Here is a 22,781-nt window from a genome sequence, read left to right on the forward strand (position 1 = left end):
ATGGCTTTTCCTTCCTCTTTTTCAGAAAAAAAAAGAACATCTCAGTGATGACTCGTAGAGGTGTGAGCAGAACAGAAGTCCTAAGGGAGGGTGGAAAGAGGAAAGCTGAAGTTATTTCTACCCTATTTCATATTTCCTGCTGAGTATGCGTTCCTCTCCTTCTGTTTTTTAGCTCCATTTTATAAAAGTTTCATGTTTCTTCTCTTTTTCTCTTCGCATTGATTACTAAATAATAAGCTTTAATATGCATGTTACCAACAATGCGAGTACATGCGAGACCACCCTTAAGGAGCTAACCAACCAAGGTCCTTACAACCCATTTTCTTACCAGCTTTTCTGTTAAGGTCAGCACTGTGCTTTAGATCAAAATTCACGAAACAGCCTAAATCTTTACATTACCAGTGTGAAACACATGATCGCTGTAGGTGCCTTCCAACTGAAACATTCTATTCTGTATCATAATATTCCATTTATTTAGTTATTTAGTAATTTAGTTGCATGATTGAATTAATTCATTGTATTCAACTAAGAAACTGCATTAGGGCCACCTGCATTTCCCTGTAGACTACTTTGGAAACAGGTAAACAGTTATATACCTAGACAGGAAAAAAAAGGGAACTTACCAAAGTAGAAAATCTTAGAGACTATATAATAGTGTGTTCTTAACTGCAATGAGATGTGTTATTATTAATTAAAAGTAATATTAGTTGTAGTTAACCTGCATTAGGTGATTGAGCACTAGACCTGCACAGGAGAAGAATCTGTTCTCTACTGAGACATTATCTTCAAGAGATTTTATGTGCCTTATGCTGTCTTCTGCAACTCTTATTTTCTCTTACATTCTAATGACAGAAATCTGCTGCTTCATTGTGTTCAGCCAAATCAATATAAGCACTTTGCTATTGCTGCATTCAAATTCAACACCCAGTCCTCAAAATGCAAGTACCCAGAACAAATAGATGCAGTCAGCAAAATCCTAGACCGTGTTCTGAAGTACAATCCTCCTTTAATGACAGTGAGACCACGTTTGCACCCACAGCAGCACAGTACAGGGTAACAGAGCAATCAGTGTTGCATACCTGATTCTGAAGTAGTGGTGGTGTGGGGAAAAAGTACTTCATATGAACTATATATGGCTTAAAGACAGCTCCACCTACACTGTCATTTGTAGGCAGATTCATTAGGTTGTCATGTAATTTAACATTAAAATCAGGAGATATGTGTATGCAGTCCTGAGACTCTGATATTATCTTCTTCTTTTTCTTTCAAGGTCTTCCCTTTCATTATAGTTGCTTGCTTTTACTTATACTCTTACCTTGGAGTAATTGATAGTTCATTTTGCAAAAAAGGGTGCTTAAAAGTATATATGCATATAGAATAGTGATTTTTTTTTGGTTAACTATTTGTTATTAACATTGATCTAATGATGACAATGTTATGGGTAAAAGTTTTAATTTGGTTCTTATCAGGTTATACCATTCTGATCTCTGTTTCCCTGAAGCTGGTGGTTTTAGCACACACAATTTTCATGCCTTTATTTGGTTAAAAAATCTTTATATCCTTGTGATTGTTGATCAGTCACAGCCTAAATGATCATCTATTTTAATAAATTTCTTACCATCTACTATATTTGCAGTTATACCTGTAATTAAAAGGCATCTAATTAGCTTAAGGTCTAAATGCTTCTGAAAATATGCTACTTAATAAAGCAGAGAAAAAGGTTCTACAGAGATTCAGGTGATTTTGGGACCTGATTTCACATGCTTCTCCCTTGTGCCCTGTATTCCTTCCTGTTCTGTTGACAGGCAGGGTACGCCACAAAATGACCACACACTAGCAGTATAATATGCACAGTTTATTAAACAAGCACACTGAAGTGAATAAGCACACTAAAGCAAACAAGCACGTTAACGTGAATGGGGTGTTATCTCTCTCTCTCTGTTTATAGTAAATGAGTCCAATGCAGCAAATCAGAGATCTATACATAGAAAGTACGGAGGAAAATTAGCAACGCATCAAATCATTAAGAAGAAATACATCACCAGATACCACCAAATCATCATCCAGACCCACACTCCAAGCTGGGAAGCCCCACTGCAGCCAGTGCCAGCAGTCCCAGCTAGTTGGGAAAATTCCTATGCGGTGTGTCCACCCCTAGGTGCGGCCTTGGATTTGGCCACAAGAGGCTTCTGCTTTTATACCCTTTAAAAGTCAACTGGTTTTATGCCAGCTCTCTAATTGTTTGTTCGTGGGGCCATGCACCTTCTGATGAGTTCACTTTTGTCAGTGCCTAGAGCATTGTCCAGGCACCCCAGTGCAGCCACATATAAAGGTCACAGAACAGCTGCACACCACTGTTTTCCTGCCTCTTTCAGACAGTCACACTGAACATAAATATATACACCCTACTGAATACACTTCGACCAAAAATCTGTATTCTTGGTTATGTCTCTCAGTCACGAGAGGGTATCGACTCTCAGCTAGGTTCCCATCCATTACAATTCCTCAGAAATCTTCCATGAGATGCAACTCCAAGCTGCAGTCACTGGGATGGGGAAAAGCAGGAAAAGCTTCCATGGGTCGCAGCGTTCACATACTTGTTGGCTCATAAAAGGATGAGAAAATAGTATGTTAAGTTCAAATTAATGAAATTGCTTTCTGGGGAACATGGTTGGCTGGACAGGAGGGCAGAAGCCTCAACTGACTCAGACTAAGTCATAAGGGAACCTGCCACTAGCAGGGTACGTACAAACCAGGAAGCTAAAACTCAAACTGCTGACAAAATCAGGATGTGTAGATATTTATGTATTTCTGTTTACATTTACCTGTTTGGCTGGGGGGGACACTAGCAGGAGGGATCTCTTGTCTTTTACATGACGCAAGCACAGACACCTGCACACTAAGATGACTTTGTAGTAATCGCTTGCTTCTGCTTTGGGAAAATAGGATAACAGATAACTACTTTTCAAAACAGCAATCTTATTTTAGGAGACAGAAAAACATTTTGAGCAGGCACTGGATGAGGCAGCATCATACAGTCCATGAGAGACAGAGCTCATGTTCTGGAAAGCTCTGTGTTAGCAAGTACACAGCATGAGATAATAAATGAAGGCTTTGCTGACATGGTCTGCGTGCTGAGTGCTAGTCTGGGACAATATAAATACTAATTGTAAAAGGAGCCTCTGCAGGGCACTTTTCACTTTCTCACGCTGTGCTTGCCATGCGTGAGTGTGTTCCGTAAATTCTCAGCACACGGAAGTCAAGGAAAACCAACCTTTCCTTCCCAGCCACAGGGCACTAAAACCAAGAAGTACAAGCAGAAGCTGTGTGCTGACGCCAGAGGAGGAAGGAAACTTGCATTATAGTGAAGCAACTGTGGTCACTGGTAACACCAAGTTGTTACCCATCAAGTTGCAGTCCCAACCAGCATGCTGCTGTGCATAGAGGGGGTGGTGATCCTCTGCCATCCACTCACTGTGGATGCAGACAGGCTTGGGTACCTCCTCCTAACAGGAGAGTCTGTCCATATCCCAGTGATACTGCCACTGCTGTGCCCATGCCCTTACCTTGAAGCGGAGCAGCATGTTTTCCTTGAAGCATCCTTTTTTCTTGGCAGTGGAAATGATGAATAGAGTTCTTCTAGGAATATCCTACAAAAACTGTAAAGCCCACACTGCCAGTTAACCTCAGCATGGGCTCTGCATAGTGCACTGTGCCTGGGCCTGAGGTCTGCCTGGTGCTGAGATCACCTATGCTGTTCCCTATTTCCTTCTCATGTTATCTCCAGTAAATGTTTTAATCCATACCTGATGGAGCTGAGGGCTTCTCACTGGAGTTCATTAAGCTCCCTTGCACTGGTGCACTACATCTGGTGTACCTGGCAGAGCCCCAGAGAGAAATAGCTCTTCAGGAAAGGGTAGCAAGGCAAGGATGGGGTGGGTGCCTGACTAGGGAGGATGCTTGTGCAGTCCTTGGGCTGAGCAACCACAGTGTGAGCTGGCAAACTGGGAAAGAGTAATCTGGGTGTCCCATCCCAGCTGAAATACTAAATACGGTCTCCAAAAGGAAAAGGAAAAGGAAAAGCCAGCTGCTCTGGCTACACCCACAAGAACAGATGAAAGGGTCAAGCCCTGCTGCGCTGGCAGTGGGGTACAGCAGGTACAAGGCTAACACTAGGATCCTGCGACATGGGATGCCAAGTTTTGACCAAGCAACAGGGACCCTGGACAATCCCTCACACTCTGTGTGAGGTTACACCCCCCTGGCTGAAACTTAATGGCCAAAAAAAAAACCAACCAGAGCGCCATGGCTCTGAATTAGAATTGTTGGTTTCCGCAATAGCATCTTTTTTTTTTAACAAACGAGTAAGTAATAGAATGAATCTAGAAATCAGAATAGAAATAATGTTAAAGGAAGAAGCCATAGGTAAGTATTAGAAGATGCTCAATCTGTCTGATAACCACCCTTAACAGCTGTAACATAGTGAATCTAAGTTAACACTGTACGATACATGATCTTAAGGTGCCAATACCTTTTTTTTTAAGGGAAGAGATGATGGTTCCTATGCCTAAACATACCAACTGCTGATTTAAGCAAAAATATCAACTTTGTTCATTATAGAAAAGAGAGAGATGGGGAATTGGAAGTGTGGAGAGGGAGGTGTGTATTGTGTGCTCCTATCAAGGAAAATATTCCAACTCTGTGAACAAAGGTAACAACAAATTGAAAGCTTTTGTTAATCTTTTTTATAAAGCAGGTAACAGAGGGACCGAGTATCCCAGAAGTTTCTGGACTCTTACCAACTTAATGCCATTTCATCCTCCAGGACTTTCACACAGACTCCCATTGAGCTTTCACATCACCACCTATGAAATCTGTCAGATTCCCTCACTGCGTAATGTGGAGGCTGGCTCCCAGTAAGCTCCCACCATTTGTAGGCAATGCCAGAATGCCCAAAGCCAGCCTGGCCCTTCACTGTCAGTGGTGTTCAATCCCATTCCCACAAGCTTTCATTCCATGGTATGTTGAATATGGATTAGTAATAAACCTTATCTTTCTTCCTTCCTCAGGCTGACACCTCTGCAAACAGGTGCCAGGCTATGCGTAGCATGTCAGTTACTTTTCAGCCAGCCTAATAGGATACTCTGGAGAGCACTACAGCTCTCCTTTCTAGAAAACTCAGTAAGCCACTTTGGGAAGTATTAGCACACACAGAGGAACAAACAAAACAAATGTACAAGAAACACAGTAATGGTTTTGCAATTCTTGCATTTAATTATTTCAGGATGTGGATTTTTCCTTCTACTCAGCCTTCCCCTTTCCATTATCATATTTTTTTTACTATTTTTTTTTAGGAAACTTGCATAAACAAACACTTTTCCTAGACCAGTACATAAACCAAACACAGATGCACAAGTTTGTATTTGCAGTTTTCTTAAGCTTTGGTTTCTTAAGAGACAAAGTGCATTAAAAAACTTTTATGCAACCAGATCAAATATCTGATGGTGAGATACACTGAGATCAGAGGACTCCGTGATGGAAGAACATGACAGTAATCCATAACAGGAACTACACTTCAGTCTAACCTGTTCAGGAAGTCGGAGTTATAGATCAGCCTCTCAAAGAATGTGGTTGTCTGCACAGTGCTGTCGAAACAGCACAGAAGAAAAGCCTGCTTTCTACTGCTTCAACTCTTGGCAGAACTCAGACCTTTGGGAAGAAATAAAAACCCCAAAACAACAAACCAAACCTGAACCCAAGACAGAAATGCATTTCACCCATTTCCTCTCTCCCTTTAGCTCATGAAAACTTGAGACTATTCAGCCCTTTGTCTCAAGAAGTAAGCAAATGAAAAACTGGAAAAGGCTAGAATAAGACAAACTTGACAAAAGGCAATTTAAAAGATACAAACATGAGGGGGCATGAGGTAAAGAACAGTTCCAGAAGCATGAGAATAAAATGACACAGTAAAAGCATTACACATATACACACACTCAGTAGCAAGATCCTCCTCTGCACCAAAAGATTTGACAATGAAGCACAAATCCAATTAAGCCCAGCATAGATATCATGCATTATCTACTAGGCTTCAGAATATCAAATTACCTTGGGTTCTTGAATATAAAAGAACTCAAAACTTACAAGTTCAGAAACTTTGGAGAGAACAAAGCCTGTAGGTAGCCTGAATTCCTAAAAGTGAAATAAATTTCAAGTAATTGTGCTGGTAGGAAACATCACAGGAAATTATACAACAGGTTTGTTACCTGTCTCCAGGCTCTTCTAGCCCCATCAGTTTAGTAACACAACAGCAAATTTCAGGTTTGTGTGGTCTAGTGGTAGACTGCTACAAACCTGGTATCAGTGAAGAACTTGCTACCTCACTGACACCAGGGGCTGATGTCTGCATTACAGCTGCTCAAAGAAGTTGGGGAACACAGCAAAGAAAGGAATTTTGGGGAAAGATGTTCTTGATTAAGCAGACACCAGTGTTTGTAATTTGCTGTCAAAGGACTCAAATGCAGCTGGTTAATTTAGCTTCCAGAAGCAAAAAAAAATGCTCATGTAGGGTCAGGTAAATAAGCAGTTACCACAAGCAGAAGAGAAACCTTAATGTAATGACCTATGTCAGTGCAAGTTACCCCATGACTCTTTTTCTTGTTGTTTATTCCCCCCCTCCCCCCCTTTTAAGGGAAGCTGCTGGACTTTACTAGACGTGAATCAGTTCTACTCAAAATTTCTGAGGAGGACACATGACCTGTGTGCTATGTGCAAGCTATCCTACAAGAACTGCCATGCAATGTGCATGAGAAATCAGCATTATGCAGGGTGGCGAGCACTTCCTACCACAACACCTACAATCCGTGGCAATGGATGTGTGTTAGCATGTTAGCAAGTAATATTCCACCGTTAAAATGCAATTTTCCATAGGAAAAATGTTCCCTGTACCTAGGAGCAAATCTAGGAGCACGGAAGTGATCTAAGCAGATGCAAACAACTGTAGCCATAAACTATCAAAAAAAAGAGATCTCAAATTGAAAACAAAATTAAAAAACAGAAATAAATCCTAATTCCAAACAGTAGACAAGCCATCTACTGAAACAGGCTCTAAGGAAGAGTAAAACCCATGTTTAAAATATTACACACATTACTATTCAGCTAATAAAATAAAACAAAACCAAACAACCAACACATCCCCCCCCCCCCCCCAAGAAAAAAAAAAAACCCAGCCACATGTTACAAACAGGATACAAACAAATCTCCTCTTGCAATAAAGATATTGGATAAAAAGTTATGGAATATGTTGTGGTATGCTTATAAGGAGGTTTTTCTTCCCCCCACCCCCAGTGCCTCCACTCCCACCAGCTCCTGCTTTCACCACCTTTTCAGTTTTTCCAGATATGCTCTTTGCTTGATGAGAACTTTCATTTGTCCATAGACATATGTCCATATGACACCCAGGAAGCAGGCGAGGAGAGAGGTCAAACTTCTTGCTGATCCACTTTGTTATCTATTTGTCATTGCTAAGCCAGTTACAGATGCGATGCGAGTTCAAGAAGTTTCTATCTCAGAGGCCTCTTCTATGAAGTTAGCAACAGGACTAAGGAGCAAGAGTGGAAAGAGTTTATACTCTCCATTTCCATCTTCTGAGAGGAGAGGTGGGTCACCCATTCCCAGAGCATCCAGACGCTCAGCTTGGCTTGCTGGAGCTACTAGCGGCAAGACAGTTCCACTACCTGATGGAGGATGAAGAGCAGGTTTCTCCTCCAGGGGAGGCAGCAGAAGGTCTTTTGGGTCCTCTATCTTCCCTGCAGCTTCACCTGAAGGTAGTTCTTCAAATAATGAAAGCAGAGGATTGGCCCTGTACTGTATCAGCTGCATATCTGAGAGAAAACAAACAGTTTAAACTCCAGGCTCCTCTGTCATGTAAGTAGCAAAGAAAGACAAAGAAAATTGGAGAGGCTGCTTCAAAATTTGGTTCACTAGAGAAAACCACACAGCTGAGGTCTGACAGACTAAACCCACAGCTGCAAGAGTGGAGCTAAGGCTCCTGTGTCTGTTGAGTATCTGAACTCCAAGCCCCCTTATGCATATGGCATGCAATGGCAGCACCGAAGTAGCAAAATGAGTGCATTTGCAGGGGCTGTAGCCCATGTAAGAGAGACTTCCACAAGGATGTTTGCAGTTCTACTCTCTATTGTGGCACTGTGTCATGCATAAGAAAAGGAAATGGTAAACACCAACACGGGGCACAGGATGGGGCCTCTGAAGTGCAGCTTCATCAAGATCAGTGAAACATCCTAGTGTTCACAAAAATTTTTAAGTCCAGACCAAAAGGAGATAAATGACAATACTCGCTACAAAGATTTCATTTCAACATACAGTTTTGGAAGAGTTTGGAGCTGACACAGCTCTCAGCATTCCTTCCTGCCCACCTTTGCTTCCTGCTGTTTCTGCCTCACTTGATCCCAGGTCTTCAGTGCTCTCTGCCAAGTTTGCAATCTGAACAAAATGGATAGAGTAAGAACACTGAAAACAACAAGAATAACAAAACCAAAATCAAAGTCTCCACTGACTGGTTAACAAAATTAAAGGTGAAAGGAGGAGGGAGGAGAATTGGAACACCTGATCAATGAGCCCATTGTTGACATGAGGGCCAGCAAACTAGAGCTCTCAGGAGAGGGCATGGACAAATACAGATAAACTTAACTTACTAAAGCAAACAAGTTTCTGACTAGCAAAAATTTATTTTAACTTCCAAACCAGAAGCTTTATTATTGTCTGTCTTGAAGAAATAGTGCTGTTAACATTAATTATATTGATTTCATCAATATCATTCATCAATTCATCAATATAATTAAATCCTGCAAGCACTGCTTGAACACAGCTGCATTTTGCCTCAGTTGTAGTCTAAACTCTTATGGCTGGGAAGTCCTAAGATTAAATATTATTATTAGACTAAATATTACTTTAGGACTACAAAATAAATGACACTTGCAAGGGTTTTGTTTTTTTTTTTTTCTAACATGAGTCAATTCTAGGAACTGAACCAAGATAAGTAAATTGACACTGAACTTTTGTATGTCCTCTGAGGAAATTTCATATAGCCATGATCAGAATAAATACAGTATATTGCATTATATTTTTCATGTAGTACTTTTCATTCAGTCTTCAGGCAGACTGAAGACACAATCCCATCTGAACTATAACCCCAGATCTAGTTATTACTTGGCTAAAAGACACCATGGGAATCCCTGAGGCTAGGAAAAATAAGCCAAGAAACTGCTCTCAATACACTTTGATCAAAAAGAGATGATTTTCTAGCCTTCTAATTCTAAACAGAAGGTATAGAAGTAATAGGTAAGAATAAAAAGTTCCTCAATATAGGCAGCTAATTCAATACACACCAGTTTGTTTCCCTCTTCCGTATTTTCCCAGGTGTATTCAGAACGCACAGAACAGGTTATTCAAACCAAAGTGGCAGTTTAAGTCACCCCACTGACTGTACTAATGCAGCCAGGAACATAACATTTGAAATTATCTTGAGAAGCTGCTGAAATTCATATATGCCAACTGAATTAATACATGTAACTGAAAACATTAAGTCAGCAGGACAAGATAAAATTGTGGTTTCATGCGGTGCTATTAATCCAGTCCCTATCCTCAAACTGCATCAGTGAAATTTTAGCTCTCCACATCATCTTAACCCTCCCCATCATCGAAGCAAATCTTACTCTTACATTTTCCATACCAGGGGAAGTTTCCATCAAGTTCATATCCAGGGCTGGTAGCTCAGGATTAAGTGTCTGAAAAAAAAAACAAACCAAAACCAGGCCATACGTAATATAATAAGGCCCTTAAAACAAACTTCAGACAGGTCCTGAAAGGAAAGCAGGATAAAGAGCACACCACCTGCTGAAGCACAAGGAAGGTAGCTCCCCCACAGGCTGACAGCAATATCCTTTTACCCTGTGGTGGTAAACTGAGGTCACAGGAGAAGAGAAAGACACCATGTTGCCCAGTAATTCCAGGTGTATGGCTGAGTTTCATTGCATCTTATAAATGCATAACCACATAAGCAGGATGTGATGATAAGTGGTGAAGGCTTGAGGAGAAGTGAGTCCAGTTTTTTCCATTTCCCCCCCCCCTCCTTGAGTTCTGTGTAACAGATATACTGTATGAACTGAAAAAGGCTCTCTGTTACCTTGTACCATGTTAAAGACTCCTAGAATGCCTATGCCGCATTCTATTCATAAGTACTTGCTTTTCAGAATTTCCCCCTCCCCTTGCCCATTACAACATGGAATAAACCAGTAAAATTTCATGATGCATCCTCATCAGTATTTTTCAGAAATCATAAAAAGACACTCACATCACTGAAAGCTTCAGAACCAAAGTTATACTGCTTCCCAGATAACATTGCTTGAAGCTCTTCAAGGTTGGCGTCGATGCAATTAAGAAAATCCTGAATTTCTTCTCTAAAAAGACAGAATTATATAGTGCTGTAAGAAACAGTTGTTAGGACCTTCTTGTGCATGAAAGGCAGATTGCTCACATTCCAGAATAGCTTATTGCCAAATTAATGAAACCACATTCCTTTATCACTTTTCACAGTTCAACTCTTTGAAGGACAGGTACAGGGAAGACTATCTGAAGTGCAAGTACAATAACAGCTACCATAAAAAAAGGCAGTTCCTCCTTCCATATCTACATCCTCCTTCAATTTAATATCTTTTGAATATTCTTGGATCTATAGATCAACAGACTATAGACCAACATCTGTTTAAAATAAGGCCCGATGGCTTTCACCTGGGGACAACAAATAATAACAAAGAGCTGGAAAATACCTCCATCTGAAGGAACACTGCCTATTTTCCTATACTGAAACATCAGATTGTTGCCAAATTGTATGCATTTCCATGGACAGGGCATGATTCAAGGGACACTGAATGAAGTGGAAAGGGAGCTGCACGCACAGCACCAGTACTGAACTCTTTGCTGTGCTGCAAGCTACCTCCTGCACTGGAATACTCAACTACCAGTAGCAGATAGTTCCAAGGCATCACCCCATGCTGCAGTGCCAATGAGATGAGACATCAGAAGGCCTTTAGGTCACAGGAAGTGCTGTGACACATCATCAGCACTTCCTACCTGAAGTTAAAGAATGCTTTGCCTATTAAAACTGAAATAAAAAGAGGGGGCTGCCCAGTTCAAATAAAACAGTATCCTTTAAGGATACAAGATAGAAGGGAAATTATTGATAAATTTTTAAAATATGATTTATTAGTGGAATGTGAATCGGAATATAACAACCCCACTTTACCAGTAAAGAAAGCAGATGGGAAAAGCTATAGGGTAGTTCAAGATTTAAGGGCAATAAATAGAATAGTAGAGGACACCCACCCTGTAGTGGCTAATCTATATACTTTACTGACCAAACTAAAATTAAATCAGAAATGGTTTGCCGTCCTGGATTTAAAGGACGCTTTCTTTTGCTTACCATTGGCCAAAGAAAGCCAAAATTATTTGCTTTCGAATGGGAAAAATCCTGACACAGGAAGAAAAACTCAATTAACTTGGATGGTATTACCTAAAGGGTTTAAAAACAGTCAAGTTTTGGAAATCAGTTAGCATTATGGAAGCCACCTACTCAGACCGGGACTCTGTTACAGTATGTGGATGACCTGTTAATTGCTGCTGAAACAAAGGAAGAATGTATCCAGTGGACAGTGGAATTATTAAATTTTCTGGGACTGAATGGTTATTGGGTATCCAAACAGAAGGGTCAACTAATCCAAACCTGAGTTTCCTACCTAGGATATGAAATAACAGGAGAAGAGAGAAAACTTGGAGCTGCTAGAAAAGAAGCCATTTGTCAAGACTCCACGACTGTCGGCCGTCAAGGAGCTCCGAACATTCCTGGGAATGACTGGATGGTGCAGACTTTGGATCCACGGTTATGGCGCTCTGCATCTTTTTTTACAGGAACAATCGACAGAACCACTATCACACAACTGCTTGGTCACTATTCGAGCTGACCAGACTTGAAAGAAAAACCTCTGGAAGATGCTGATTCTTGGTTTACTGATGGTAGTAGCTTCATGAAAAATGGTGAACAAAAGGCAGGATATGCCATTACCACCACTTTACAGGTAACAGAAGCTAAACCTTTACCCATGAACACCTCTGCCCAGAAGGCAGAAATAATAACATTAATGAGAGCCCTGGAATTGGCTGAAGACAAAAGGATAAATATTTGGACTGATTCTAAATACGCGTTTGGTGTGGTCCATGCACACGGTGCTATCTGGAAAGAACGAGGACCATTTGAACACACAAGGGAAACAGATTAAACATGCCACAGAAATTCTACAATTACTGGAATCTGCTCAGCTACCTGAAGAAGTAGCTATTATGTACTGTAAAGGACATCAACAAGGTGACTCTGATCAGGAAATTGGAAATAATTTGGCCAATTTTGAAGCCAAACGAGCAGCTGAACAATCTCAGATCATGTCCTTAATCCCTGACGGCACACTAGCAATTGAGAAATCTAAACCTAGGTGTTCAAAACAGGACAGAAAATTGTTTAAAGATCTAAAAGGACAGGAAAACAAAGTTCAACAACATTTAAAGACATAAATCACAATGTTCTGCTAAACACATCCCCTGGAACTTTGACAAGATCCCACAAGATGGTAGCAGTGTAACAGTTTCCAGAAACAAGTTAATACCTGTCCAGCAAAGGATCGTTTTGGTTTCCAGAGCTGCTTTCATTCAAGATGGAGTCAATCACTGACACGGGGTCTTCTGGAGTATTAGGTTGTGCAGTATGGAGCTCCACAGCAACATTTCCTATTTCACCGAGTTTGTTGACATCATTTATATGAACTGGTGGGATAGATTCTGCACAATTTAACACATTTGGCTGTGATACTTGACAAATAGGTAAGCCAGGATCCATAGGGGCCTGTGGCTCTCTAAAATATGACCCAAAGAGAAACAACATACAGGAGAAATCATCAACTGGATCTTGGTTTGTTTATTACTAACTTAGATACATTTTGGATTGTTTATTCGTAATCAATATATGCATTCATGTCCCTATTCAATCAAAAAGTTAGTATGTGCTTATTTGTTGAATAGACAGAAAAGCATCAGAAAATTAAACTTCAAGTGCAATCAGCTTGACAGCCTTTCAGGTACTCCTGAAGAGACATGAGCTCCTAAAAATCTTTGCTCCCCATGACTAATGCTACATGTTGTAAAAAAGGCAGCCTACCAACAGGTCTGTCATGCACAAATGGAGGAAAAACTCTGAGAAGCTGTTTCCCAGGATTCATATGGATCATTTACACAAACATAACCACCTAGTAACAATCTAGGCATAAATACTTCCACACCCTTTAAACGTACCTGGCTCGGCCACTTGTGTGTGCCACAGCAGGGAGACCACTGGTGGCATTTTCCATGGTATCAGTGATATCTCGAATGATGAGACCTGTACCATTCCCGTCCTCATCATCTGCACTATGTTCAGAAAAAGCCACCTGCAGGATACAGCAAACACAATGAGTAGAATGAGTAAAACAAAAAGGTCTTTAAGGTCTTTTTTTCTTGCTTTCTTTGTTTTTGCACCTTCTCTGTCCTGCTCAGAGTTCATCTTTTACTAGTTGTACTGACCTCCATGATAGCAATGCTTTAAAGCTGCCCATTTCAAAATGGAGTGCATCTGATTGTAAGACTAGGGCATTAAGAGTTACAAGGAAGACTTTGAGACCACTGTGTATCATCCTGTCCAACCCATCGATTCTTTCCCTGGGAAAACTTACTGCTTGGCCACTTTCAACAGGTATGCGAACATACTGACGACTGTATTTGGAAGGTGAAGCACCTGCAGCATCTGTTAGAGACCTGAGACAAAACATGGCTTCAGTATAGGGTCCAATAGTAAAAAGCTGTAGCAATGCCAAATACATGCAGCAATGGTAAGAACAATCATTTTTCCACTTCTAAGATAACTGGCCTTTAGAAATGTTTTTTACCAAGTGTACTGCAGACAGGCTGCACTCTAAACAAACTTTTTGTTACATTTTGAAAGAGTACTCTTTTTCATAACTCTGTCCTTCAGAATTCAAGATGCATAGTCTCTTCCCAGCAATTTTTTTAGTGATAAAGAAGTAGAAATCTTAATTTGATGCTTTATGCAAGTTTGAATATACAAGTGATAAAAATATTCTTCATACACTTTAAGTATCTTGCTCTTAGAAGCTGATTTATCCCTATAATTCATATTTGAAACTGATTTTTGAACTATCCAGTAATTACCTTTTTCTTTTGACCCCAACAATATAATTTCCTCGCATCAAACTTAGTATAAATTGAAGAATCTAAAAAGGAAAAACATACAAACAAAAACCAAGTAGTCAGCACAGCAATCCTAATGTTAACTTAATAATTCAGATTTTACTACAAAATTATGTAGTTATGTGATTGAAATTAGTAGGTAAATTACAAATCCATTTCCGTTTGTGTCTTAAAAACCAAAATGACAGCTACCGATGGCACTGAAAAAATACCCCACTCAGACAGTTTTTGGCTTTTTTTTTTCTAAATGTAATATAACACCACAAATCACTAGAGAATTCCAGACCAGAAAGAGCTGAGGGATAAACCAGAGAAAATCTGTTCCAGTGCAGAAGCTCCTATACTTTTTGGGATCCAAGTTGACTTCTTGAGTGGGCTAATATTGTCTTGGTCCAAGATCTTTCACAGACTCCATTCCATGTGCCTGCAGTCTCTTGTTTTAGGTTCCTGTTACCACGCGCTGCCTCCAGCCTCAAGTTTACCCCAGGTCAGCTTGATTTACTGATTTCTCTCCAAATGAAAATCACTGAGATTTCAAACACAAGCAAATCCTTTCTCCTACAACTTTTCCTTAATGTTTTGCTCGTGGTTCTTTGCTGTGCTACTTCTGGGACACTCAGGAACTGTGAACATTTCCTTTATGCTGTATTAATATAGCCTGTTCAGCTCTGTGTCATTTGTCATTCTACATAAGCAAAGAATGCCATGAAGTATCACAGAGGCAGGAATAAGGATGGTAGCACTGAAGATGCTGCAATGGTACCTTAGACAGCAGCTTCTGTTGTTGACTGTGCTTCTGCCTTAGAACTGCCACTTCTTTCCACAGGGCCTTATTTTCTCTGCAATGCAGAATAAATCAGAAGACAGAGGATGAACAGATTTTACTTTATATGCTCTAGTTTTACAGCTTTCAAACTTTCACAGTACCTTGCAGGACCAATGGCAACATTCCTTCCGTGGATAACTAACAATCAGTTAATCCAATCCACTAGTACAAACTCTGTGTTAAATTGGCTCAATTTTCCATCAGGCAGAACCAAACTCGCTCTAGTAAGGACATTCTCAATCTCTTCTGCTCCATCAATAATCCTGATCTGCACTATTCCTTCAAAGCCTTAAAACCTTAGAACAAAACTCAGTGTTTGAAAACAGGCTGAGTGTAACACAGACCATCTGAGAACAGTTTCAAAGTTAGCCTTTGATGCGTTTTGTTTGGTTGTTTGGTTGTTTTCAAGGAATAGAGGGAGTGAAGTGAAGGTATCTCCTGAACTTTAGTTGACACCTGCGTGCATACCAATGACCTGAATGAATTACCAGTGCGTATACAAAAAGAATCTGATGAGGACATGAAAAGTCCACTTCCACTTAGAAAGAAAATTAAAGGCTATTTCTCCCTCACCTCATTTAATCCTGGGTTTTTTTGTTTTGAAAAGGAAGTACTTTGATCGTCCTAGAAAACTACTACAGGTGATGGCAACCAAAATGAAATCCCAAAACAGTCAAAAATTCCCAGTCTTCATCTCTGGTCTGCAACTGAATTATAAAATGAAACAAGGTACAGAACATTGTGTGGGATGGAATGGGGATTCTTAGAAAAAATACAGCTTCACCCATTTCCAGTTCAAATGAACACCACATTCCGAGTCAAGCTCCATTAGACCTAAGCAACACTCAACACATAAGTGCCTCTGAAGCAGACGAGTCTACCTCTTCATGTTAGCCAGTCTGACATCCATGTTGTTCTGCTGCTCTCTCATTTCTTGGACTTCAGCGAGTACTTTGTGCAAATCCTCCGCACAGACCTTGAGATCCTCAGTTCTTACTGCAGATACCTAAAACAGGACCAGGTTACACGTTTTAACTACAAACAGTGCTTTGCATACTCCCTTCTACAGGAACAGTGTAGTTAGTTTGTAAACTCCATTAAAAGATTAGGTAACACTTAATTCTTATGCATCACAAACCACAACACTTACTATAGGTGACAGCTGTTAGGACAGTCTACACTGTATGCAAGAAAAAAAAAAGCTGTCAGTGAAAACATGAGATTAGCCCTTTGTACGTGTAGACAGAGGGTTCACCATTGTCATTCATGATAAAAACCTACCACTGACTGAAAACAGCCTTCCCTAGTGTGTTTGCTCTGACAGGTCTGGTGACAGATTGCCCTCTAGTCTCAAAGGGTAAGACCCCAGATAAAAACAAAACATAATTCATAGTGGAATAAGAACAAGACAATCATATTCCTTTTAGGTGCAGGTAAATATGCCAGCACAGGAGTAACACATTTCAATTAAGTTCCTGGTAGGAGGGAAAGGTGTCTAAATAGACACATCTTACTCAATTTGAATATTCATCCCACACTACCTGAACTGCAGATTCCCACTGGTGTTTGCTCTACTACCTCTCTGCTGATGACATTCCAAAATTTTGGAGACTTGTCTTGAGAAAGTCAGATTCTGCTCTTCTGCCACAGCAGAATTCATGAATGCCACCTCTTTTAAACAACGGCAGAAGAGCCATCAGAAAGCAAAAAGCTCACCCTCTCCTCCCCACACTTCCACACTCTTAACTTTTCCAGTTCTTTCAGCAGCTCTCTCTGTGGCTAACACACAATTCAGGATTTGGAAAAAGACAGGTCTGGTGCATTGCACATCTGAATGACATGTCCAGGCTTTGTGGGCATTTTAAAAATCATTTAGCTAAATGCTGACTGCAACTGAACCAAACGGAGTTGCATCAGATAACCACCAGATGTCCCTTCCCGCCTACAACACACTGATATTTCTTACTATTCTACTGAATTCCAAGAGGGGGACAAGTGTGTGAAAGCATCTGGGTCTGGCCTGCTGAAATGCTAGATAACTTCCATGCAGGTCGGCTCACAGACCCCTTTTTTCTTCCAGAGGAGAATGGGATAGTCAGAAATAGATCTCCAGTGTTATAAAATATCCCATCACTTCATGATGAAACAGAATATAATTGCTACGTCATTATTACCCCACAGAAATAGCCAACTACATTCTTAACATAATCCTTGTAACAAAGGATGGGCTGAGTGGCCTGACAGTCCTCTCCATCTACCTTTTTAGATGCTTCACTATTCTTGTGGGTAATACATTATACTAAGGTACACTGAGCTGTATCCCCAGTGAAAAATCATGGCTGATTTCTCTTTAGCATACCACCTCTCCCTGTGGTACCCCACACACCCAAAGATGGAGACAGATAGAAATTTCAAATGCAGTCAGCCTGCCCCCATAAAACAGCCAAACTAAAACATTCTGCCCAAGTGTAAGGAATTGTTCTCTTCAGAGTCCTGACCCAGATATAAGGGTGTCAAAACTGAAGCATTTCAGCAGGACTGACAGTAAAAGGGAGGAAGTAAAGGAAGTCCTGCATTCAAACTTGCATTCCTGTTAGAAGCTTTAAGTCCAGTTTACAGCAAGTACTGAAATATGGCTCCATTCCAGGCAGTAAAAGAAAATTAATGGATGTTTTGCAAAAAATCACTACCATTTCCTGTTCAACAAAGAACATGTTTCACCAACCTATTCAGTAGTTTCATATGAATGTCCTTGGCACTAACCAGAGCTTTTGTCTTTCCATCTAGAATACTCCACCCAGTGCAACACACCTAGGATACATGGTGCCATACAGAACATCATCAGCTGACAGCCCCAACATCCCAGCAAGAGATGTGTGCAAGCCAAGACAAGTTAGCGATTACAGCATCTGGGGAAAGCACAGGCCTGAGTCAGAGAAGCAACTGTACAACTATATTTAATCCATTGTGATTTTGAGCAGAGACAGCACAGTGGAGAATCAATCAAAACACAATTGTGACTCTCAAGCCTATCCTCTGCTTTTATTAACTTGGGCAATGTAGCTACCATATTACGACATTCTAAAGAAAAGATTCTGCAGTTCAAATGTCAATGTGATGTATCATGATACTCTCTTTCTCTGGCTGGGAGGATATTATGCGCTCTAAAGTGCCAACAGAGGATAAATATCTGTGCTGGAACAGGTCAGACAAGGCCTGAATGTGCAAGATAAAACTGGAAAGTACTAACAAAGGGGCAGCTTAGTGGCAACGTAGTTTTGGAGAAATAATGCGATTCATGCAAAGTCACCCAAATGAACTGATTACTGATGCCCTTGCTAATTTTCAACAAGAAGCCCCAAATAGGGTTGTATTTTCTTTTGCTTCTTTCACTTTGTGACTCTTTTCAGCTCTATGACGACAGAATTGAAGACCATGCTAAGCTGCAAGTGGGTATACGAATTTGCCGTGAAAAAGGGGTTCTAGCGTGACAGCCATGAAGATGTGGCACTACTCCAGAGCGCTGCCAAACAGCAGGGTGTGTTTTGTCTAAATGCTGGCATAAGGAGGCCAAGCCAAGCCTGGCATTCAGGATGGAGTTACAAAGTCTTGCATCATGATGCACAACCTTGGTTCCCACGGAATCTGTTGGCTGTGAAGTATTTGAAGCCCCCAGACATGCTCTTTAACAGCTACTTTTCATAGCAAAGTGAAGTAAATACATGCTTAGATTGTACCTTGCGCTTGATGTTTTCCAGTAAATGTGCCTTCCCTTGCTTGAAGAAAGGGTGCTGGAACTCAATGACTGAGCTTTTCTCTGCTGTAATCATACCATTCTCCAGGGCAATCACCTTCCTGAAACCATCTGTGGATATATATCAAAGTCATTTCTTTCAGTGCAAAGCTGACTGTAACAGCATACAGCTAAAAAAAACCCAAGGCTACTGAAACACCTGAAGCACTACAGTCAGTGGGAGCAGAAACTATGGAAACCAGCCAAAATAGCTTTTCCTTGGTGCTCATTGATTTGACTGCTCCAGTCTTCACAGCTAGAGAACATGTCCACAATATCATCAAATGACCTCACAGGTCGTACAAACAGCATGCATAGCAGAGGCCAGCTAGTGTCTGCAGCAAGACAGGGATGTTCAAGTAACCACAGAAGTGAGTTACAAATCAGAGTTATAAAGACATCTTGAATAAAATCTTGCCCCAGTGGGAGCAGTGGAACAGCGCACCTTCCTTTTCATGCCTATAATCCCAAACAACTACAAATCAAAACAAATGCTGTCATGTACTACCAGGGTCTATAGAATAAAGTAAGGAGGAAAAATCAGTTCTCAGCCTATGCAACACATGCACACAGAGTACTTTCTCCACACCAGACTGCCTACATGAAATAAGACATTGTCAGCTATATCCCCGTCACTGCAACCCTGCTTCGAGTACCACAGGGCAGACACAAAATACAGTTTACAGACCAATTTCTACCTCTTCTCATTCAAGCTTTTAACATAGTGAATGTACTTCTATTTCACTGTGCCCCAAGAGCACTACCATAAGAAAACTTCACTTGAAGCTAGAATAGGTCCAGCAGGAAAAGGAGGCTGCCATCACACTGCATGTATTCACAGAAATATTTGCATTTCAGCATTTGCCCTTGCTGCAAGGCAACTGACAACTGCTTGTTCGCATTATCCTTTGACACCTAAATGATGAAGACTTAACACCTGAACAGCAACATCCACCTTGTGTCAAAAGAAAGGTAAGCTTTCTCACGTCAGCCAAAATCTAAACAGGCATCAGTTAGAGAGACCATGCAAACCTACTGGGCAAGGACAGAGAGTTCCTGCCCCTTATTCCACATGAAATATCTAAGCAAGATGGCCATCTTCTATGCAGTTTGTACCTTCACTCAGCCCATAAGCTATTTGCTGCAAAACCATTATTTCTGCTGCGTGGCAACCCTGTACACTGTACTGCTTCTTTGAATCACCTCCTCCCTCCAGCTCTTTGCCTGTACAAGTTGTACATGTGTAATGGGATGCTACATGATGTTCAGATGTAGAGCACGGAAAACATAATGAGAAACTCAGTCCAGCTTGATCCATCAGCGTCACTAATATTGTTTCAACACAGCAATGCAGGCAACAGCATGATCTAGGCAATTATCTTTTTTTTTTTATATGCTATATACACGGGTGTAGATATGGTCTCTGTTCCTCTAGGTACCATTAACACGGCCACTGGAGCCCAGAAAACTCTATCCAAGCTTTAGGTACCACCACATTAAACAGGTTTTTTTACAGCCACTGCTCAAAACACAGAAAGCAAAAACTAAGCCAGGCTCTACTGTTCTTTTCTTTTGCAAAGCAAACTTAAGACCAGAATTCAGGTTTTCAGGGACCTGCCAAGTCGGTTGTTTTGTTTAAAGAATTTCAAATCAATACCACGTAGCAATGAACTTAGCAGAAAGGAAACTAAGAACAGTTGATGCTTACACATGTTAAGTTGTCGTATAAAACTGGAGATATTGTTGTGTTTGAAGTACTTGGGGAGTAGCTCCTTGGCAAACCTCTGCTCATCCAGAATGCAGAAATTCTCACCATTCTAGGAAATAAACAGAAGTAACAGAGAACAGGCACAATTTTTCTAAGGTGTCAAGACAGGGATGGCAGGGCAGGGCAAAACAGTCTGTGTGAGCACTTCTGAGTACCTGGGGCTGTACTAAAAAGTTTGGATCCAAAAAGACAGTTACACAAAATATTTCTGCTTAATGGGACATTTTTCAAAACCTGAAGTTCTAAAGCTCCTGAAGTTTTGTCTTAGGCCATAGAAAAATTCTTCTGAAACCCCCGTGTATCTGTCAGTCTCTGCCCACAGGAAACACAACCATTGCTCCAGCACAATGGAAGTTATGCCACTAGAGGGCTTTTATCTCCTCGGTCAGTTTGCCCAGACCCTGACAAGATTCTTCCATTGTAAGGACTATGTCACCACTCAAAAATAACCAAGGAGCGTTGCTGAGCTACAGAAAGTTCAGACCACACAGCCCAGCGGTGAGGAAGTGTAACTACGACACAAGCAGCTTCGGATTTTGCCTATTCTCAAACTCAAACTTCCCGAAACCCGGCAGGTCTTTTGTGGCAGTTTTATGTTGGTCACAAAAAGAGCAAAAATGGCTATTTTCTTCTTTGCCTTTGCAATGGCTGAATCTCTGGGGAAAAACAAGTGGAGAAATTCCAAGGGATGTAAAAGTGACAGGAGACAGAAATAACGCCATGCCCGTGCCAGACCTCAGCCATACAGCGCCCGGAGGCGCTCTGGCCAAGGCGGCCCAACCTTCCTATGGCAGGAAGGGAAAATTACAAGTTAATTACTTCTTAAAGTGCGTTTTCCACGGCACGTCACCGCTCTGCTCTGGGGGGGGGGGGGGCATTTGCGATGCTGCCACCGGGACCCGCTCTCCCCGGGGCGTCTGCACAGGCAGAGCCCAGCCCCCGCCGCGGGGTCGCGTCCGGCCCCGCAACCTTCGCACCCGCCGGTTCTGTCCGTCACAACGGGCCTTCCCCCCCCCGCTGAAGCGCCAGCCCACGCCGTCACGCCCCGCTGCTGCCCGCGGCCCGCCGAAGGACTCCCGACCCTCCAGCTTCCCAGAGGCCTGGTGCCCTCCCCAGCCACCGCTCATGCCCCTCCCGGCCCCGCCTCCTGGCCGGTCCCACTCCCCGCGGCTGAGCCGCCGCCGCCGCCACCTCCGCCCCGCCCGCAGAGCCCCGCAGCACCGCCCCAGCGCTTCCACCCCAACCCCTCCGGGACTCCCTCCACGGTCCTGGCCCTGGCCCTGGCCCTGCCACCCGCTTCGTGCCGCCCCAGCCCCTCCGCGCCCCTCTCCTCTCCGCCTCGCGGATGGCGCTGGCGGTGCCCGGCCGGGCCAGGGCCCCGCGGGCCGCTCTCACCCTGCTCCAACCGATGACGTCGTCGCTTTGCGGGTCCTCTACCAGCGCCCAGAGCTTGGCCAGGAAACCGGGCACCGGAGCGAAGCCGGGCCCCGGGGCAGCGCCGGGGCCGCCGGGCAGCGCCAGCCCTTCCCGCATTCTCAGGCCGGGCCGCGCACTCGTGCAGCGGGCCGGGGGAGGGCGGAGCGGCCGACGGCAGCCGTGACGCCATGAGGGGCGTTGCCCGCGGCCCAGGGAGCTCGTTCATTGGTGAGCTCCTGCGAGCTCCGCCCCCTCCCTCGGCACCGCCCGGCGCCCGAGAGCGTGACTCTTGTTTTGCTCCCGGGGGAGCGCGGCGCGGCCACGTGACTCCGCGGGCGCCTTTTAAAGGGCCCCGCCTCGCCCGAAGCGCCTCTGGGGAGCGCTCGCTGGTGGGGCCGCTCCCCGGGCCGCCCTCTCCCGCCTGGCAGGTACGTGCAGCCGGCCTGCCCCGCGCTCCCGGGGGGCTGAGCCCCGCACCCGGCCGGGGCACGCTGCGGGACAGCGGTGCTGGGTGGGACGGGCAGGGGCGCGCTGTGGTGGGGCGGGGGTCCGGTGCGATCCTGCAGTCCGGGCTCCGTGTGCGCCGGTGGAGCGCGGCGGGGCCAGCTGCAGGT

At 42.8% G+C, this 22,781-nt stretch overlaps 1 protein-coding gene across 1 annotated transcript; it reads right to left on the reverse strand.

Moving 5' to 3' along the window:
* Nucleotides 1-7,045: 7,045 nt before the first annotated feature.
* LOC133265267 (heat shock factor protein 3-like) lies at nt 7,046-22,349 on the reverse strand. Its single transcript, XM_061445598.1, has 13 exons — nt 22,147-22,349; nt 20,692-20,800; nt 18,928-19,055; nt 16,072-16,196; nt 15,128-15,203; nt 14,326-14,387; nt 13,830-13,911; nt 13,414-13,547; nt 12,732-12,977; nt 10,370-10,475; nt 9,738-9,803; nt 8,433-8,499; nt 7,046-7,880 (listed from the first exon to the last, which is right to left on the reverse strand). The coding sequence occupies exons 1-13, from the start codon at nt 22,282-22,284 to the stop codon at nt 7,549-7,551; spliced, it is 1,671 nt and encodes a 556-aa protein (XP_061301582.1). The 5' UTR covers nt 22,285-22,349; the 3' UTR covers nt 7,046-7,548.
* Nucleotides 22,350-22,781: the final 432 nt, after the last annotated feature.

This window comes from Pezoporus flaviventris, unplaced genomic scaffold (genome assembly GCF_033815535.1).
Source record: "Pezoporus flaviventris isolate CSIRO_AGI_PZ_B2104156 unplaced genomic scaffold, CSIRO_AGI_Pfla_v1 ptg000005l, whole genome shotgun sequence".
Lineage (NCBI taxonomy): Eukaryota > Metazoa > Chordata > Aves > Psittaciformes > Psittacidae > Pezoporus > Pezoporus flaviventris.